Source organism: Ziziphus jujuba, chromosome 1 (assembly GCF_031755915.1).
Source record: "Ziziphus jujuba cultivar Dongzao chromosome 1, ASM3175591v1".
Taxonomy (NCBI): domain Eukaryota; kingdom Viridiplantae; phylum Streptophyta; class Magnoliopsida; order Rosales; family Rhamnaceae; genus Ziziphus; species Ziziphus jujuba.
This window is the reverse complement of record NC_083379.1, coordinates 44621064-44640777: the sequence shown is the minus strand read 5'-3', so window position 1 is coordinate 44640777 and position 19714 is coordinate 44621064. Positions and strand designations below refer to the sequence as shown.

General features: G+C 31.4%; 2 protein-coding genes across 2 annotated transcripts; one reads left to right on the top strand and one right to left on the bottom strand.

Moving 5' to 3' along the window:
• Positions 1–776: 776 nt before the first annotated feature.
• LOC107428544 (uncharacterized) lies at positions 777–1618 on the bottom strand. Its single transcript, XM_016039094.4, has one exon. The coding sequence runs from the start codon at positions 1457–1459 to the stop codon at positions 887–889; it is 573 nt and encodes a 190-aa protein (XP_015894580.1). The 5' UTR covers positions 1460–1618; the 3' UTR covers positions 777–886.
• A 10905-nt stretch (positions 1619–12523) lies between these two features.
• LOC125420956 (uncharacterized) lies at positions 12524–13288 on the top strand. Its single transcript, XM_048468636.1, has 2 exons — positions 12524–12788; positions 13098–13288. The coding sequence occupies exons 1-2, from the start codon at positions 12524–12526 to the stop codon at positions 13286–13288; spliced, it is 456 nt and encodes a 151-aa protein (XP_048324593.1).
• The last annotated feature ends 6426 nt before the right edge of the window (positions 13289–19714 follow it).

Sequence of the window (19714 nt, the reverse complement as noted above, 5' to 3'; positions counted from 1 at the left end):
TCTTCCCTTGTGAGGATCTATCTAAGTTTGACTTTGGGTACACTTACGAATATATACTGCAAAGTGCAGAGGCTTGAGTGAGGGAAAATGTAAAATTTTAAATTCATATGATAAGAGGGAAGCAAAAATAATCTTTGATGCAAAGCACAAAGTCGTTATTACTTTGGAAAGGCAAATAATATAAATTTATTCAACTTTAATTTAATGAGTACATGTTTTTGATAATGAAAACATACAAAATGAGAATTACAAATAATTCTATGAAAACATTCAAAATGAGAATTACAAATAATTCTTAGCCCCAAAAAAAAAAAAAAAAAAAGGGAAAAGAAGATAATTACAAACAAGCATCTCGAAGTTAACCGAGTCAGCAAGATCCATAACTACAAAGAGCTTTCTTGCTCAACAAATTAATGTATTATTGTATGCTTCATAGTTTACATATAAGCTTGGTGACTAAATTTTTTTGTGCTAGTTCAACAAGCATAAACATTTTTTTTGCTCATCATAACCATGGAAAATAAAAACACGAAACTTATTAATTCCCACACCTTAAAAAAGAAAAAAAAAAAAAAAAGGGAAAAAAAACCCCAAGAGGGTACTTGAAAGTGGAGAGAAAATACAACAATATAAAAGGCTCTGCATAGAATAATTCGGACTAACCCCACCAAAAAAAAAAAACCCTTGACAAGGTAAAAGTCAAGAATAGTCCGAATATGAATATGCAATAATAAGTTGGGCATGGGTTAACAAAGGCTAAAAAAGAAAAAGAAAAAAAAAGGAAACTAAAAATAATTTATTAAAACACAAAGGGATCAGAGTTTGGTTAACAAATATAAAAACCATATGTCCCCTGGTTAAGGAAGAGTATAGAAGATGTAAATGATCAATTGGCGACTGTCAGATCATTCATCTCCCTTGTGATAGCCGGAATGCAACTCGTACTCCTTGCAATCCCACCCTTCTTTGGAGCTCCTTTGTGATCTCTAGGACTTATCGACTTGGATCTCATACCTCTTCCTTCAAGTTTGCTCTTCTTCAACATCTCTCTCATAGCTTCGGCTTGGAACAACACAGGATAAGCCCTACCAAACTTGTTGAACCTCACACAAGCACTCATGTGAGCACTCAAAGCCTCCTCTTTGTTCCCTCCGTTTTTCTCCACCTCTTCCTTGACGGCTTCGGCACACAAACCGCAAATCCATTTCCCAAGAAACTTGTCCCGAACCCTGTCTATGTACTCGGGAGTGCACTCTTCGCTCATCCCGCAGCACTCGCACTTGGCGTCTTCCACTTCAGATATCGCCGGGAGCTGTTTCAGCTGATCGATCCCTTCTCGGTTCAGCTCGAAGGAGATGTCGGAAACCGTCCTGGAAAGGGTGTCTGATGACAGCTTCGGTGGTTTGGAGAAGTTGGTTTTGGTGTAAGAGCTGGTAATAGCCTCTCCATGTGGTGCCATGACTAATATTGATTATTATTATTATTATTAAGAAGACGTTATGGAAGCTTTTGGGAATGAAGGAATTGAAATTTGGGTATTGTTTATTGAAAACGTAAGGACTTTATGTGGAAGAGAGTTTGAAGAGATATTCACATGCAAACTACTACTGGTGTGGAAGCAAAGAAGAAGGAAGAAGAAGTCTGGTATTTATAGAACTTTGATATGTTGAAACTATGACAATAGATTTTTGTGGATTTTGGAAGACTCACATGTCACTTGTCATGCAAAAGCGTGCGAAAAAATCGTGAACACCCTAGACTTTCGAGAAATTTTTATTTGAAAGTAACGGAAAGTGTTCTGTTTAATTTCCTTCTGTTTAGGTCTCAAATAGTTGAACACATATTATATATATATATATATAAAATAGTTGTTCAACTATTATATATATATATATACACGCACATGAATTATAGGGGATACAAAATTTGTAGCTATTTCATCATAAAAATGGTTGGCTAAATTTCATTTTTATGAGGATGGGCTTCTTGCATTTGGTCGTGCATGCATGTATTGTTACATGCTTAATTACTTTGAACTGAAGTGACTCGTGTCTTAGGTTCTTTAATTAGGTAATTAATTAATTAATGGTTTATACATGCCGAACAATCAATTTGCCACTGATTTAGTGAACCTTTTGATACCAAAATAACGTGACTAGCAGCTTGTACAAACTGATTAATTAATGAACACCATATATATTATAAAAAAGCAAATGGGGCCAATGGTCTATAATCTATTTCAAATTTTTTTTTTTCTTTCATTTTTTGGTTAGCTAGAATAAATATTGATTTGAAATAAAAAAGCTAAAAGTTGGGTACTCACGTGTGGGGCTAGTGTAACCATAGGCGCATTAAAGCAGGAAATTATATACATGTTATTAGTGAGGGTGAAGAGTAAAATTACATGAAAGTAGTATGAGAGAGGTATCCTTACAGCCACAAGTCTAAAGTCACGAGCAGTTCGATGAATCAAAAGAGAAAGGCCGTTGAGATTAGGTACTCATAATTAACAAGAGAAACACTCTTCGTAAATTCACACTTATCATGTAAAAAAAGTTACTTTTAATATGTGGTTTTTATTGGCTAACAACATTTTATATGTATCCAGCCCCTTTAACTGTCCATCTTCTTAGACAGCGACGGGATTTGGCCCAATTGTACCTTTTACTCTTGCTGTTTGTGGTTTTGTTTTTGTCTTCAATCAAGCTTTTGCAATTGGTAATGCGATGAAGATGAAGAAATTGGGAACATCCATTAGCTTTCTACTTGGCCCATTTGATGTGTTTATTTGTTCCAATTGATGTTCTTATTTGTTCATCAAAATGTAGAGAAGGAAAAAAAAAAAAAAAAAAAAAAAAACTCATTCACTCATCCTGACAAATTAACATTACATCGAATTAAGTTCAGAAAAATGTTAAGCGCCAAAAATTTTTTTAAATTTTTTTTTTTAATGGATCTGATTTTTTATTTGCCTTTTATTGAAGAAGTTGAAATATCCCATAGCAACTTAAGGTTGAGCTACAAGAAAATTTGCATAACCAAAGATATTCAATCGGATTTAATTTGCCTTTTTTATTTTTATTTTTTAAAATAAACTTAGGAAAACAAAAAATATTGCAATTTTTTTTTTTTGTTTGAAAGACTTTGTTAAAATATTGATAAAAATATTTGAGGATAGTTGAATTTCTTTTATTATGCAAATTTAATTGAATAGTTGAATAACCAAAGATATTCAATGGGGTTTAATTTGCTTTTTTTTTTTTTTTTTTTTCCAAATAAACTTAGGACAAAACAAAAAATAGTGCAATTTTTTTCTTTCGAAAAACTTTGTTGAAATATTGAGAAAAATATTTGAGAATAGTTGCATTTTTTTTTTTCATTTTTTTTAATAAAATTAATTCTATAAATTAAGATTTGCAAGTACTATTCTCTGTTTTGAATACAAAAAGCAGGGCTAGTATTTAGAATGGAGAGGATCAATTTTATTTAAGCAATATAATGACATATCATATTAAAAAGATTGAATGGTTGGAACTAAGCAAAATCAATTGAATATTATTATTTGTCATCGTTATGATAATTATTATTTTATATAATAAATTTTAATTTAGATATTTAATTATATTATTTTTTATTCTAAAAATTTAAAAATGAATTTTATAATGTTAACTATTTAAATTGCTATTTGAGATATAAATTCTACCAGTGATCATTTATCGATGGTGACAAATAGTATTTTTTAAATCAATATTTTTTAATAGAAATAAATTTAAAAAACATTTATTACTTCATCGATTGGATGTTTATTAACCTTTTTTTTTTAACTGATAGTAACTTCTTTTTATGTATTATAAAAACGAAAATGTAAAATAAAATTATAATAAAATATAAAAAGTTATCTACAATTAATAGTTTAAATCCAAATTTGTTCAATAACGAATTACTATATACATTTAAAAAAAAAAAAAAAAAAACAACCGGCCTCACACAATGTCATCAAAATGCATGTAAATTATAATTAGAATAAATAAATATATTATATTTTTATTTAAATAATTTTATATATAAAAGAAGAAGAAAATCATATGTAAAAGTTATTAAATAATAGAAGATAATTTAATTTAAATAATTTATTTGTCTTAATAAACATTTGTATGAAACAATAATATTGTTAAAACAATACATAAATAAATCAATTATATTATTGTTCAACCAAGTTTGGCTAGGTATTTTATAGTAGAACTATTCGAATACACCTCAAGATCCTATATTCTTCTAGGCCCGACTACCAACTAACGATCTATTAGAGATGTAGTTCTCACCTTATGTTAGGTACATGTTAATATTAGTTGAGATGTTACTTTTAATATTCAACACATCAATATATTACTATTTTATGTTGAAACCTAAACTAAATGAGGATTCAAATTTATTTTTTTATTTATTACTGTTAACCATTAAAAAAAAGTTAGACACTATCAAATTGATAGTAGAATAGTTTCAAAATTCGGACATTTATAGCCATTGGATCCCATTTAACGATGCTGATACAATATGATTAGTACAAACTGTGACCCTTCATTTTAAGTTTTAGTGTAAAATACACAATCAAAGCAAAAATTTCGGAGTATGCAACAATTTCGGATTCAAAAAATTTCCCTTTTAAGGTGCTTTTAATTTGAATAATACGTGCTATAGAAGTTATAAAATATGGAAAAAAAAAAATTCACAATTATGCAACAATTTCGGATTCAAAAAAGGTGCTAAAATTTTGGTTTTAACCAATCTATCCAAAACTTATTAATTTTATAGAATCTTTGTATTTATTATAATCAAACATTGTTGACATGATTATAACTCATTTACAGCTTTTTGACATGATTATTACTGATTTACAGCTTTTACTTATAATTTTTATTTTAAAATCCTAATTTGAAAGTGAATACTTTTATAAATTTATTTAAACTATCAAATAATATATATTTTTCAATCATAATTTTAAAATCCTTTCATTCCATATATATGTTTCCCCCATAATTTTAAGATCCTTTCACTCCATATATACGTTTCACTCATATTTATATTAAATATATTTTTTTAATATTTTTCAATTTTAAAAAATCATTGGCTGGAATTTTAAAAAATTTCCATAATGGAGGGAAAGTTATTACCGATTATCATTTATGGTAATAGATAATATTTTTTCATTTTAAAAATCGTTGGCTTCCATATACATGGAGTGAAAGTCTTTTACCTATAAATTACAGGTTTAGCTACTGGAAAATCACAGAAATTCTATTAGAGAGAAAAAAAAAAAAAAAGAAAAAGCAAAAAAGTAGAAAATTTAGGGAAATATGGAAAGTGGAAACAGTATGAGAGTGGCAATGATAATGTTGATGATATTGGTTGCCGGTGCAGCAGATGTAGCTAAAGAAGTCTCATCAACTTCTAATTCTGATTCAGTGGTTGACAGTTTAAAGAAGAGTGTGGGAAAATGCATGTATAAATGCGCTGAAAATATTATTGAGCCTCGTGCATTTGCAGCTTGCATTGTTATTTGCATGGTTGGTTGCAAGCTCTCTCCTCCTCCTGCAGTTCACAACCGTACCCATTACTGTACTCATATAGAATATTACTGGTATGTATTTTTCTTAATATTCTTCTTTTTTATATTTACATACAGATTTTTTTAATTAGTTACTTAATTATGGGTTTCATTTATTTGTTTATTTACTTTTTTTTTTTTTTCTTTTATTGCAGATGTTGTTCAAGTGAGTTCTTTCGTGAATACTTGCTATAAGGGCTGCTCCAGTGCTGCCTTGCTTCGAACAACTCTTGTGGTCTGCCAACACGTCAACATTATTATAAAAATTTATTTTCCCATTTAGTTAATGAGACTCATCAGTAGTACTGTTTTATTTAATTGCCAATAAAATAAAAGATTTCTTTTTATGAATTATATACTTCTGTGTGTTAATTTATTGTTTAAAAATTAAAAAATAGCATAGCTTATATTGCATTAGTTATATTTTGTCCACCACCCCGTTTCAAAAAAAAAAAAAAAAAAAGAAAAGAAAAGAAAAAAGGGGGTAGAATAATCTCCGTACAAAAAAATAACCAGCAATATGATTTAATGATTAATATAGTTTATGTACCATAAGCTGAATTTGTAAATTATATATATTGACAAACACAAAAGCAATTGTTACACCAGAAACGTTACACTAAAACATATGAACCATATCCAACGATCACAAGTAAAATAATTGCTACAACCTGTCACAAGAGCAATAAATTATTTTCGTATTATTACTAAAAATAATTCTATGATGAAATTTAAAAAAAGAAAAAGGAAAATCAATAATGTATCAAGACTGATTTTTGTTACTATATACTTTCTTCCTTTTTGTATAAATGTAGAATCAAACAAAAAAATTTGTATTTGTAAGATTTTTATTTTAACGAACAATTAAATGATTAATTTGTATACAATTTTTTTTTTTAATATTATAAATGAGAAAGAGAGCATATTTACCCAAAACCAAAGTTTGAACTTGAAATTCGAGATGTACTCCTATTAGATTTATCACCAAATCAAGCTTATGAGTACAATTTACATACATTTTAGCTGTAACTTATTTGCATATATTATACATTAAACTTGATTATAAGCAAAATTAGGATTGCTTTGAGTTGTTCACGATCACATTGCTTTGGCGATCTTTGGTCTCATCGAAAGGATGTGAAACATAGACACTAATAGTTATGGTACCTATTCTATTAAAAAAAAAAAAAAAAAACAGTTATGGTACCTAATATAATATTGAGCCAATATTAAAGAAACGATACAATATTCTATAAGTGTAATTAAAATGATACTTAAAAAGTTGTCTAGATAAATATATCGACAAATATATTATTATTATTATTATTTTTTTTTTCTTTTTCGCGAAGAAAATCAACAAGTATATTCATGCGTAATTTTTAAAAATACAAATTAGATATCTAACTATCACCATTTTGATTATTGGATTGTACCTAAGATTAATATCCACAATTTTTTTTTTCTTTTTATTCTTTTGGGTGTGAAATCCGCATTTATGTGTTATGAATTTACAGATTTGCTAGGAAATGGATTTTAGAATGATCCAACTTTGGGTAGACTATGTCTATATGTGGGTCTGCAATGAATTTGTGGCCCATTGACGCCCAATATGTCAAGCACATGATGCAACAGCCCACAAATTGTTTCTTTCATAATGATGCTGAATTGTACCTTTGTTTTCGAATTTAATGAATATTGTTTTATTTAGAGAGCCAATCGATGAGAGTTTATTTGCTATCAAAAAGCCGTAAGAGGAGTGAGAGCAATCTAATAGGTATCAATGGATTATTATGAAGTATCATATAGAGGAATCTATTAAGCATAATATTTCCAAGTTTGACACAGTTAAGAATTTTCTTATTGCTATTTGGAAGTAAGTAAAACGGATTTATGAAACCAAGAATTTTTCTTTTTGGATCCGATGCATTTTTTTTGTTTGAGGTGTTAACGTTAAAGAAAATCCAGTGATTGATCATTTTTCCCACTTCAAATATTAAGGAAAATCTATTAAACGTTGTCGTTTCAAATATTTCAAGTATTGCATATCCAAGCCTATCCAATTCTTGGTTTGCTATTATAATGCTTGCATGTATGAATGTAAGCATCCTTCTGCCGCTGAAAATGTCTATGACTGTGCTCATGGCTGTTCACACTCCATTTCGTCCTCCGATTCCCAAATTACTGGTAATATATAATTAAGCGTCAATTAATATCTCATCATCTTATTTGATTTTGACGTAGTTTCACTACACTGGACTATATACCAGTGTAGTGAAACTTTCTTCTTTTAATAATTTTATATTTAATTTGCTTATGGTCAAATGAAATATATATATATATATATATATCTAACCGAATTTGAAAATCCAATTGCTCATTTTTGCTTGTTCTGGCTGGCTGACCCAAAAACACTCAGCAATTGCAACATGTATATTTTTTACGTTAATCAAACCATACACGCAAAAAAAAAAAAAAAAAAAAAAAAATTCCTATAGACGCCAATTAATCTATGGGTGAGTCTGACCTGTACAATATATGCACTAATGAATTTGGAAATTAAAACTCCTTATTTTGATCCAACTATTCAAGTTCTTTTTAAAAAGTGCTTAATTTGATAATTTCTTGATTGGATTCAGACAATGTACGTGGTGGAATTAATTAATTATCAGGATTCGTTACATGCGCATACTTGTAGGCAAATAGCTAATAATGAGTATGACAGATACTATATATGTTCTAAAATTTTTAGTGTTTTTCTAATCAAATTAACAAATGGCAATTATACTCGGTCCAAAAAATAATAATAATAATAATAAAAGCAAATATATACACCGATCATGCATTAGCGAATTTGGGATGACTTTCAATTACGTACAAGGGCGAGCCAAAATTTGGAAACAGTGGGGGCGAGGAGAGAATATAAAACAACTAGTTTAAATTACGGAATTTTCTGTTTTGAATTTGATATGGTATAAAGGAATTTCTAATCCATTAATATACAATGATTTATAGAAAAAAAATTATCGAAAAATATAGCCTAACCTTTTAAAGGTATCTCCATCAAAATGTAATTTTAAAATTTCAACATATATATATATATATATATTTTTTTTTTTTTCATCATTTCAAACTTTAATGAACAAATTTCATTATTTTATATATACGCTCTCTGATATAAAAGTAAATTGGCAAATTATACATAGAAATATTAAGTCATAGTATTTTTTTATTTTTAAATATTAAAATTTTAATATAGTTAATAATAATTAATTAAATTGCTACTAGGTATGGAAATTTCATTGGATTTCTTTCAAAAAACCAAGTGAAATTATATATATATATATATATATATATATATATATATATATATATATATATATATATATATATATATATATATATTTACCCCATTTAATATTATGTGTCACTATATCCTACACTATAGGGATAGGTTACATAACCAATTAACTACTATGTACGTATTGGAAGTGCAAGGATTCCAACCATACAGCCACTGGGTTGTCCATCAGGACAGATTTTATGATCAATAGGTCCTTTTCAAGTAGCTTCCCCCAATTTAATTATAACGTAAATTTTTTTTTTTATCTAATATTACATAATATATTCATAAACACTAAACACATTATAATAAACAAAATTAATTTTAGTTAATAAAGGTACAATATATTAATGTTTATTTAAAAGTGCTTAATTTGGTGTAACTTCTTGGGAGGTAACCTATATGGTTAAATTAATTTAATTAGGGGCCCTTTGAAAATGTTCATGATTTGATTTGGTTTGCTTAATAATGTGTGATTTGTTTAATTCGAACGTGGATAATAATTTATTATCTCGATTAACTACAAATTTAAGGATGAAAAATAAATACATCCAAATTAAAAACAATTTCAATTTTTTTTCAATTTAGAGTGTTGTTTTTTTTTTTTTTTTTTTTTTTTGGGTTTCCCTCTCCCTAAATTTTTAGTTACTACATTTGCTTAACAAGCTCTAGCTCCTACTAATAGACATTTGAAATAAACAAATAATAATAATAAAAAAAACTTTATCAATCAACGTATTAAATACTTATAAGGATTTTCTTATGTGGCAAAAAGATTTTACCTATAAATTAGAGGTTTAGCTGGAATTTGAAAACACGTTAAACCATCTTATAAACTGTTGGATTAATGCTCTTGGAGCAAGCTAATCCATGATTAGGAGCCTTGATTAATAATGAGCCGTAGGATCCCCAAACTAGCTCATTAATTGACAGAGCCCATTTAATTGATTATTAAGATACAAGAAAGAGCCCATTAATTGGGCCCAAGGTGTTATTAAACCCTAGGAGGATTAGGATTAGCAGTCTATAAATATACTGTTTACTGGCTTCCAGTTAATAGGTTTAGCATATTATTTTCTAGAGATTTAGAATCTCCGTAGAAAATAAAACACCTTAAGAGAAAAAAACAGAAACTGTGAGTTTCAGAGGTTTTTTCAGATTAATCTTCTTGTTTCTTTTGTTATCAGGTGCACCCACACGCAGATCTGTCGCTTAGAGAATAGTTTGGAAGGTTCTATACTAAAGGTTAGTAAACTTATGGATGATGACATAATTTATTGCACACTTTATTGAATCTCGACCAGGTTTCCACTGTGTATATGATACTAGCAATTAGTATCAGAGCCGTGATTGAATCGGTGTGTGATAAAACGAATCCATTTTTTTTTTCATGTATATATGATGTATATTAGATATATGGCACCTAGGATTCTATTATTCATGTTATTTATATATTTTTTTTTATTATGAATGAATGATTTGGTTTTGGCCTTAATCCATGGTAGATTTTTGCTTGTATATTTTTTTTGGGGATGTAACAAGGAGGCTAATCATAAGATTAGGGTTTCCTCCTTGATTAATTTACTTATTTATTTTTCCTGCAATTTTATTTGAATTTTTTTTATGTAAATTCGGATTTATTGGAAAAATATGTAAAAGTACCCGAAAAAAACTGTATACTCATTGCTGTTCATTATTTTTTGTGTGTATTGGAGCTGCAGCTTGATAGATCAACATCATAAGAAGTTTAAGGACACGAAGGAGGATCGGTGGGAGGAGAACGGTCACCGGAAATACCTGCACGCGCCAACACGCGCCACTCAAAGCGGATGAGAGTGGGATTCACACGCCTGAATTCATCAGGCCCGTGGAGGCGCGTGCGTTATCGGATGTTGATGATTTTTTGTGGGTAGATTCCTTATTTGGGTATCTACCTTCCTATAAAATTGCATGGTGATCCGAGTTTTGTGTGGTGACTGGTGGCGGTTTTGGTGCTCGGAATCAATAGAGGACTTGTTAGGGTTTTGTGTTTTTTGGGCTAAAAACCCTAGAAACCAATTCTAACTTGGCCCACACCCCATTGACTTGCAAGATCTGAAGAAAAGAAGAAGTACGGGCCAGATATTAAGTTGGGCTTTTTGGGCCTATTGGGCTTGTAATTTTTCTTTTCTAGGAAACCATGGATTAGGGCCTATTAATTATTCTATGTTTATAATTGTTTAAATTATATGGATATAACATGTGATATGTGCTTAACATGTCATTTAGAATAGGTGGTGCCATATAATTGCATCATTTGATATATACATGTGCATAATAATATTTGTTTTATCTAGATAATATTATTATGGAAAAACCTAATTAATTAATGTAAAATATTGAATGGGTGAAGGTTTTAAAGAATTAATTTAATCAATTTGAAACCTGCGGGCTTCATTAAGGGTCTAATAATAAAATGGTTATGTGATGCCCCAACGGATAAACATGACCAGATTTTATTGGATTGGATCTAAAATAATTTCAAAATTTTAATAAGGTTGTATGGTCCAACGTTGACAATACTTAGATATTAAAGATAATTTTGAAATTAAAATTAATGGTTATTACATTCAATTTTAATGACATTAATAATCCTCCCAACGAGGCTCTGTTAGTGTTATTAAAAGCCCAAAGATTATTGAAACAATGGTTGATTTTAAAATTAATTTTGAATGATGTGTGTTTGTGTTATCTGAGAAGACTCTGTCTAAGGAGGTAGGTTTTTAAGGAGTCTGAGACCCACCTCACATTTCCTGGGAGCTGACTTGGTAGGACACTATACATATAGGGTTCAAAAAGTTTTAATTTTTTAATCAATTTTGAGTGGTATATTTTGGGGTTATCTAAGAAGGCTCTGTCTAAGGAGGTAGGTTTTTAAGGAGTCTGAGACCCACCTCACCTTTCTTGGGAGCTAACTTAGTAGGACATTAAAATATACCATGTTCAAAATTTAATTTATTACAAATGTTTTACCCAACGTTAGTATTTGTAATGGAAATTAAATTATTGTTGCAATAAACATTAATAATAAGTAGTTTAAGGGATCTACATATTTGTATGTTTGTTGTGTTGATTACGTGTTAATATGTGTGCATTTTAATTTCAGAAAATGGCATCCTTTAATCCTCTAGCTACAATTTTGAATAAAAAACCATTGGATGGAAATAACTATGACATATGGAAAACCAATCTCTATATTGTCCTTGATTTTGAGAGAATTAAATTCATTACAACAACTCCGAAACCCCAGGAGCCCGCTGCCAATGTTTCAGAGGAAACTAAGAAGCAATTTGCAGATTGGCAACGGGTAAATATAACAGCTCGCTGTTATATTCTTGCCAGCGTTGTAGAACATTTGCAGAAGCAACTTGATAGTCTTGAGTGTGTGTCAGAAACGATTCAGACTCTAGCTGCTAGACAAGCAGCTATAGGGGCATTAATGAACACTCGCATGACTGGAGGAAGTGTGCGGGAACATTGTTTAAAGATGACGGCACATCAGTACTGCGGAAGTGATGGGGGCTAAGCTGGAACAAGAGATGAAGATAGACATGATCTTGGAATCTCTACCGAATAGCTTTAGTCAGTTCAAAATGAACTATAATATGAACAAACTAAAGCTTACTCCTGTTGAACTGATGCACGAGCTTGAGAGTGCTGAAAGGTCTCTCGGGAAGCAAGAAAGTGCTTATCATGCTGAAAGTTCTTCAAAGCCTAAAAGGAAGCCTAAGGGTGGAAAGAAGAACAAGAAGCAGAAGGGAACAGGTCCAGCTGTCAAACCGGCTGCAATGAAGAAGCCGAAAGGCAAGTGCTTCAAGTGCGGATAGAAAGGTCACTGGAAGAAGGATTGTCCTAAATTAGGTATGGATAGTCTAAATGTTGTTTAGGTTTGTTTAGTGGAGAATTACAATGACAAATGGATCATTGATTCAGGAGCCACTAACCATGTTTGTTACTCTTTGCAGTAGTTCAAACAAAGCAGCCCACTCAATAAAGGACAAAGAAGCTTGTAGTTGGGAAACAGAGAATATGTCTCCGTAATGGAAGTAGAACTAGTGGAGTTATATTTTGATAATAAAATTTTAAGTTTATTAGACTGTTTATTTGTTCTAGATTTTAAGAGGAATTTGGTTTCTCCTGTACATGTACAACAACCAGTACAACAAACTCGTAGTGGGAGAATGATACGTAAACCTGCAAGGTATGCCTTGTTAGGAGAGACTTATCAAGTCGTTTTGGATAATCCTGATGATGACCCTACCACATACAGAGAGGCATTGGAAGATGTTGATGTGCAAGAATAGAGAAAGGCCATGGACCATGAGATGGAATCTATAGATTCTAACTCAGTCTGGTCTCTTGTAGAAGCACCTAAATGGGTAAAACCAATTGGGTGTAAGTGGATCTACAAGAGAAAGAGAGGATCAGATGGGAAGGTTGAAACCTTCAAAGCTAGATTGGTGGCAAAAGGTTACACCCAGAAAGAGGGCATCGATTATGATGAAACCTTTTCGCCAGTAGCCATGCTTAAATCTATCCGGATTCTCTTAGCTGTAGTAGCAGCTCTCGATTATGAGATCTGGCAAATGAATGTAAAAACAGCTTTTCTAAATGGGAAGCTGGAAGAGGGCATTTATATGCAGCAACCGGATGGGTTTATAACAAAAGGTCAAGAGCACATGGTTTGCAAGTTGCATAGGTCTATTTATGGACTTAAGCAAGCATCCAGATCGTGGAACATCAGGTTTGATCAAGTTATCAAATTATATGGTTTTGAGAAAAGCCCTGATGAACCATGTGTGTATAAAAAATTCAAGGAATAGTGGTTGTTTTTCTGGTTCTTTATGTAGATGACATTTTGTTAATTGGAAACAGTGTGAAAGTGTTGTCAGACGTAAATGGTTATCTGAAAGAGCAGTTTGATATGAAGGACTTGGGTGAAGCTAACTATATTCTAGGAATCAAACTTTTACGAAACCGGAAGAAGAAGATGTTAGCTCTATCCCAAGCTTCCTACATTGATAAAATAGTGACCAGGTTCGGCATGGAAAATTCCAAAAAGGGACTTCTACCTTTCAGACATGGAATTCATCTTTCTAAGGAGCAATCACCAAAAACTCCTGAAGAGAAAGAACTCATGAGTAAGAAACCTTATGCTTTGGCTGTTGGTAGTCTCACGTATGCCATGCTATGTACCAAGTTAGATATCTACCATGCGGTGGGAGTAGTAAGCCGGTACCAATCAGACCCCGGAGTAGAACACTGGACTGCCGTGAAACATATACTCAAGTATTTAAAGAGAACGAGGGATTATATGTTGGTGTATTCTAGTGGGAGTTTTGACACCCTTGGTTATACGGACTCTGATTTTCAAGGGGATATTAATTCTAGCAAATCAACATCAGGATATGTGTTTACCCTAAATGGAGGAGCCATTTGTTGGAGGAGTGTTAAACGAACTTGTGTTGCTGACTCCACGACTGAAGCTGAATATGTAGTTGCATCTGAAGCTGCAAAGGAAGCTGTATGGCTTAAGAAATTTCTTTTGGATCTCCATGTGATACCAGGTGCAGATCGGCCCATTACCCTTTACTGTGGTAACAGTGGGGCCGTAGCACAGTCTAAAGAACCCAGGTCTCACAAAAAGCAGAAACACATATTAAGAAAGTACCACTTGATCCATGATTTCATTGATAGAGGAGATACAGTGGTTACTAAGATAGCATCTAAGGAGAACCTAGCAGACCATTTTACTAAGACTCTTCCTGAACGTGTGTTTGAGAAGCATGTAAATTGTATGGGTCTTAAGAGGATTCCAGACTTACTTTAGAGTAAGTGGGAGTTGGTTACATTTATGCTCTAGGAGAAAGACTAATTGTAATTTCATTTTTTGATTTAATGTATGGATTATCAATTCTTATGCACTTTTTATTTTACGTATAAGGTCCAGATTAATTATGTAGTATATGATCATATGGATATGTCCATAGAAGACATGGTCATAGGTTCTCATAATTAATGAATTATCTTACAGTTGTTAAATAAAGTTGGGCACTTTATTTAGACTGCAATATTTTATGAAATAGTCTGTCTTGGTTATTATAAAATATTGGAATGAATTATGGTCATTCTGAGAGGATTGGAAGAGATTTAATTAAGGATAAATTTATGTGAAATGTATTAATTCTCAGGCGATATTAGATATGTTATTTTTCTTAATCCTGAGTATATTATAAATAGGCAATTAAGTGACTATGGCTCTTTGAATTATCAATAGGTGAGGTCTATTTTTGAACGGCCAATATCTTGATGATTTGGGAATTATGGTCCTTTGATTGCTAAGTATTTATGAAATATACAAAAAAGAATTTGTATGAAATGTCCTCTTGACATGTTTCTGTACTCGGATGTTGAAAGTCACTGGCCAGTGCATTGGATCCGTTAGAGAAACTGATAAGTTAAGAGAATAAATAATTAATTGATTGACAGAAATTATTATCAATTAATTATTAATATTTTACAAAGGAAAAATACATTTAATATAAATATTATTAATCTTGGAGTTCACGTCTGGGCTTTTAGTGGAATAGCACCAGATAAGATCACGGTCCCAGGCTTGCTCAGAGCACGTGAGAGATTGTTGGATTAATCCTCTTGGAGCAAGCTAATCCATGATTAGGAGCCTTATTAAAAATGACCGTAGGATCCCCAAACTAGCTCATTAATTGACAGAGCCCATTTAATTGATTATTAAGATACAAGAAAGAGCCCATTAATTGGACCCAAGGTGTTATTAAACCCTAGGAAGATTAGGGTTAGCAGTCTATAAATATACTGTTTACTAGCCTCCAGTTAATAAGTTTAATGTATTATTTTCTAGAGATTTAGAATCTCAGTAGAAAATAAAATACTTTGAGAGAAAAAAAACAGAAACTGTGAGTTTCAGAGGTTTTTTAAGATTAATCTTCTTGTTTCTTTTGTGATCAGGTGCGCCCACAAGCAGATCTGTCGCTTAGAGAATAGTTTGGAAGGTTCTACGCTAAAGGTTAGTAAACTTATGGATAATAACATAATTTATTGCACACTTTATTCAATCTCGATCAGGCTTCCGCTGTGTATATGATACTAGCATAAACATCATTGAGAAATTATATTAAGAAAAAGAGAGTGAAAAGAAGAGAGAGGCATGGAAGGTGGAAACACAATGTTAATGAGAGTTGCGATATTGATTTTGGTGATGAGCATGGTTTTATTATTGGCGAGTGCAATGGAGGTGGATCATGCAGCTGAGATCTCTTCAAACTTTGCGGTTCACTCCAAAAACAGACTTTGTCGCCTCAAATGTGGCCTTAAATGTGGGTGGAGTCATAAATGCTATGACGATTGCATGTGTAATTGTAAGCATCCTTCTCCTCTCCGTCACTCTACTCATGATCATGGTTGTGCACACTCCATTCTCTCCAACCATTACCAAACTACTGGTAATTATATACTAATTAATACCCTTTAAATTGATACCTCATCATCTTCTTTTTTAGTTTTGATTTAGTTTTAATAAGTTTTTAATGGAATTATTATTATTTTTTGTACATTTTGGTTGTCAATTAATTTCAGATGTTTCTCAAGTGAGGGAGACCGCAGATTCTTCCAATAACAACTGCTCCAACACAACTACAGGGTAGGCCTTGCTCTGCCACGTCACCATGATTATTATTAATAAATAACTCATCTCTTTAAGATGATATAAAGTAAATATTGGACTGGATTTTGATTAATTATGTTGAAATTATTGACTTGTTTATAGTTTCTCAACATACATATGTTGTTAATTTGTCCACAACCCCCTTTGGTCTATTGCTGTGTTTAGATTCTTGCTTTTTCCAATTGATATGATTTGCGATGAATAAAAAAATTACAAAATAGTTTCATGGATATAGTAGTAATTAATAACTGGAAGAGTTAGGTGATGATCAAAGGAAATGATATATATTTCACCCAATTTGAAATTATAGAAAATTTCCATATATATGGAGTGAAAGTATTTTATTGATTATCATTTATGGTAATAAATAATATTTTTCAATTTTAAAAATCATTGGCTAAAATTATAGAAAATTTCCATATATATGGAATGAAAGTATTTTACCGATTATCATTTATGGTGATAAATAATATTTTTCAATTTTAAAAATCGTTGGCTAAAATTATAGAAAATTTCCATATATATGGAATGAAAGTATTTTACCGATTATCATTTATGGCGATAAATAATATTTTTCAATTTTAAAAATCGTTGGCTGAAATTATAGAAAATTTCCATATATATGGAGTGAAAGTATTTTATCTATAAATTACAGGTTTAGCTACTTGGAAATCACAGAAATTCTATCAGAGAGAAAAAAAAAATGTAGAAAAGTTAGGGAAATATGGAAAGTGGAAACAGAAAGAGAGTGGCGACGGTAATGTTGAGCATGATATTGGTTGCCGGTGCAGTAGATGTAGCTAAAGAAGTCTCACCAACATCTAATTCTGATTCAGGGGTTGACAATTTAAACAAGAAGTGTGTGGGAAAATGCATGTATAAGCGCTAAAAATATTATTGTCCCTCATGCATTTGCAGGTTGCATGGGTATTTGCATGGTTGGTTGCAAGCTTTCTTGTAACACCCCGTCCCAAAGTACAACGGAAATTTTCCAACTTTGACCGAGGTTGACCGTTGATCGAAGGGTCAAAACTTGACTTTTTGACTTGGATGGAATTCTAGGTTGACTGAGGAATTTTGGATGGGTCCTGACAGTTGGTATCAGAGCTCTAGGTTCTAGTATTCCTAAGGGACTGTGCATTGTTGTGCGTCCCATCCGTGTTTAATCTCTCGTTTTACCCGTCTTAAAGCGTTCTTTCCCTTTGTCTGGAAACAAATTTGTTGCCCGAGTTGAAATAACTCTAATCTTCGAGAGTGTCAATTAGAATCACCTATCCTAACGGGGAATTCCTATGGCCTAGTCGATGGTCGAGGATTGCCTTTTCTTTTTTGAAGGTCAAGTAATGGGGGCAGATCCAATCTTTGAATCTTTTTGGGATCTGAAGCGACCCTAGATATGGATTGAGTAGTTATGCATCTTATGTTTATGGACTGCTAGCATAAAGGAGTAAAGTTAAAGTGATTCAACTTACCTGAAGTGGTGCTTTGTGGAGGAGTTAGGAGGCCTTTACCGTGGTTAATTTCTGTCCTTGTCTCCAAGGAGCTATTGGAGAATGGTTGTCAAAGGTATTTGACCTATGTGGTTGATGTCCGAGTAGATGGTGAGCGTTGGAACTGCTCATAATGGGAAGCAATTCGAAGGCGTTTCCCCAACAAGTTACCTGGATTATGACCGTAAAAAGGATATCAAATCGCCATTAATTTAGCTTTGGACATCGATTTATTTCAGTACTGCCATACCGTGTGACTCCATCAAAGTTAGAGGACTAAAAGGCTTAGCTGCAAGATTTGGTAAATAAAGGTTTCACTAGATCAAGCTTATCATTGTGAATGGCATCTGTTTCATTCATGGAGAAGAAGGATGATTGCCTAAGAGTGTGTATCTGCTACCAACGACTTAACAAGGTCACCACTCATAATCGATACTTGTTGTCGAGTATGGATGTGTGTTGATCAACCTCAAGGTGTCAAGATATATTTTCCGATCGATTATCAAAATAAATAAATAAATAAATAAATGCTTTTCAAAGCGATATTTGAAATTAAAGTTATTTTATTCATGTTTTTATTATTTAATTCAATCGATGTTTTAGCATGAATTTCATTTACATTGATTTTATTATTTATTTAAAAGTGTGATTTAAAATGTATTTTGACATGTTTTCATAATTTACCTTGATTATGAGAGTTTACATAAAATGTGTTTTCATCATTTATTCAACTAATGTTTTAAATGTGCATTTTACTACGATTTTATTATTTAAATTGTTTGGATGATTTAAAATGAATTTTATTATATTGTTACTCTTATTTTAAATGCATGTTTTAAATATTTCTTTTATTATTTAATTGATTCATTTTACTTACTTTAAAATAATTATTAAAATGCATTTATCCATGTTTTTATTATTGTTCCAATGTGGAATTTTAACAATTGCCTATGCAAGTTAAGGTATTTTAAACTAATGAGAATAATTTTTGTATTATTTATTATTTCATTGATTTAATTAGTAAATTTCATAAATTATATTTTGATTTTTGAAGAAGTTTGGAAATTTAAGTTGGGTTGATAAATTGTATATATTTTATATATGTCATTGACTATGAATAAGGTGAAAGTCATCCGAGAGAGTTTGAAAGCTACTCAAGATCAACAATGAGTTAAGCTGATGTGCATGGAAAAGATCTTGAATTCGAAGTCCGAGATTGAGTTTTTTTTGAGATTATCTCCATAGAAGAGAGTCGTACGCTTTGGTTGATAGAGAGAGCTAAGTTCTCGTTGTCTTAGTTTCTACGAGGTTATTGGAAGAATTGGTTTTATGGCATGCAAGTTAGTATTTTCGGGAAAGCAGACATGGGTATGCAGCGTAATTCACGTATTGTTGCTACGAAAGGACATCGAAAACCTGTCATGTAAGGAGTGACCAGTGCAGATTTTTAAGTCATGAAGAATGCGTATGGGTCAATAAGACTATTTTCTCAAGTCAAGGTCTTGTGGTGAATTAACCTAGCCGAGAAAGCGACGTGG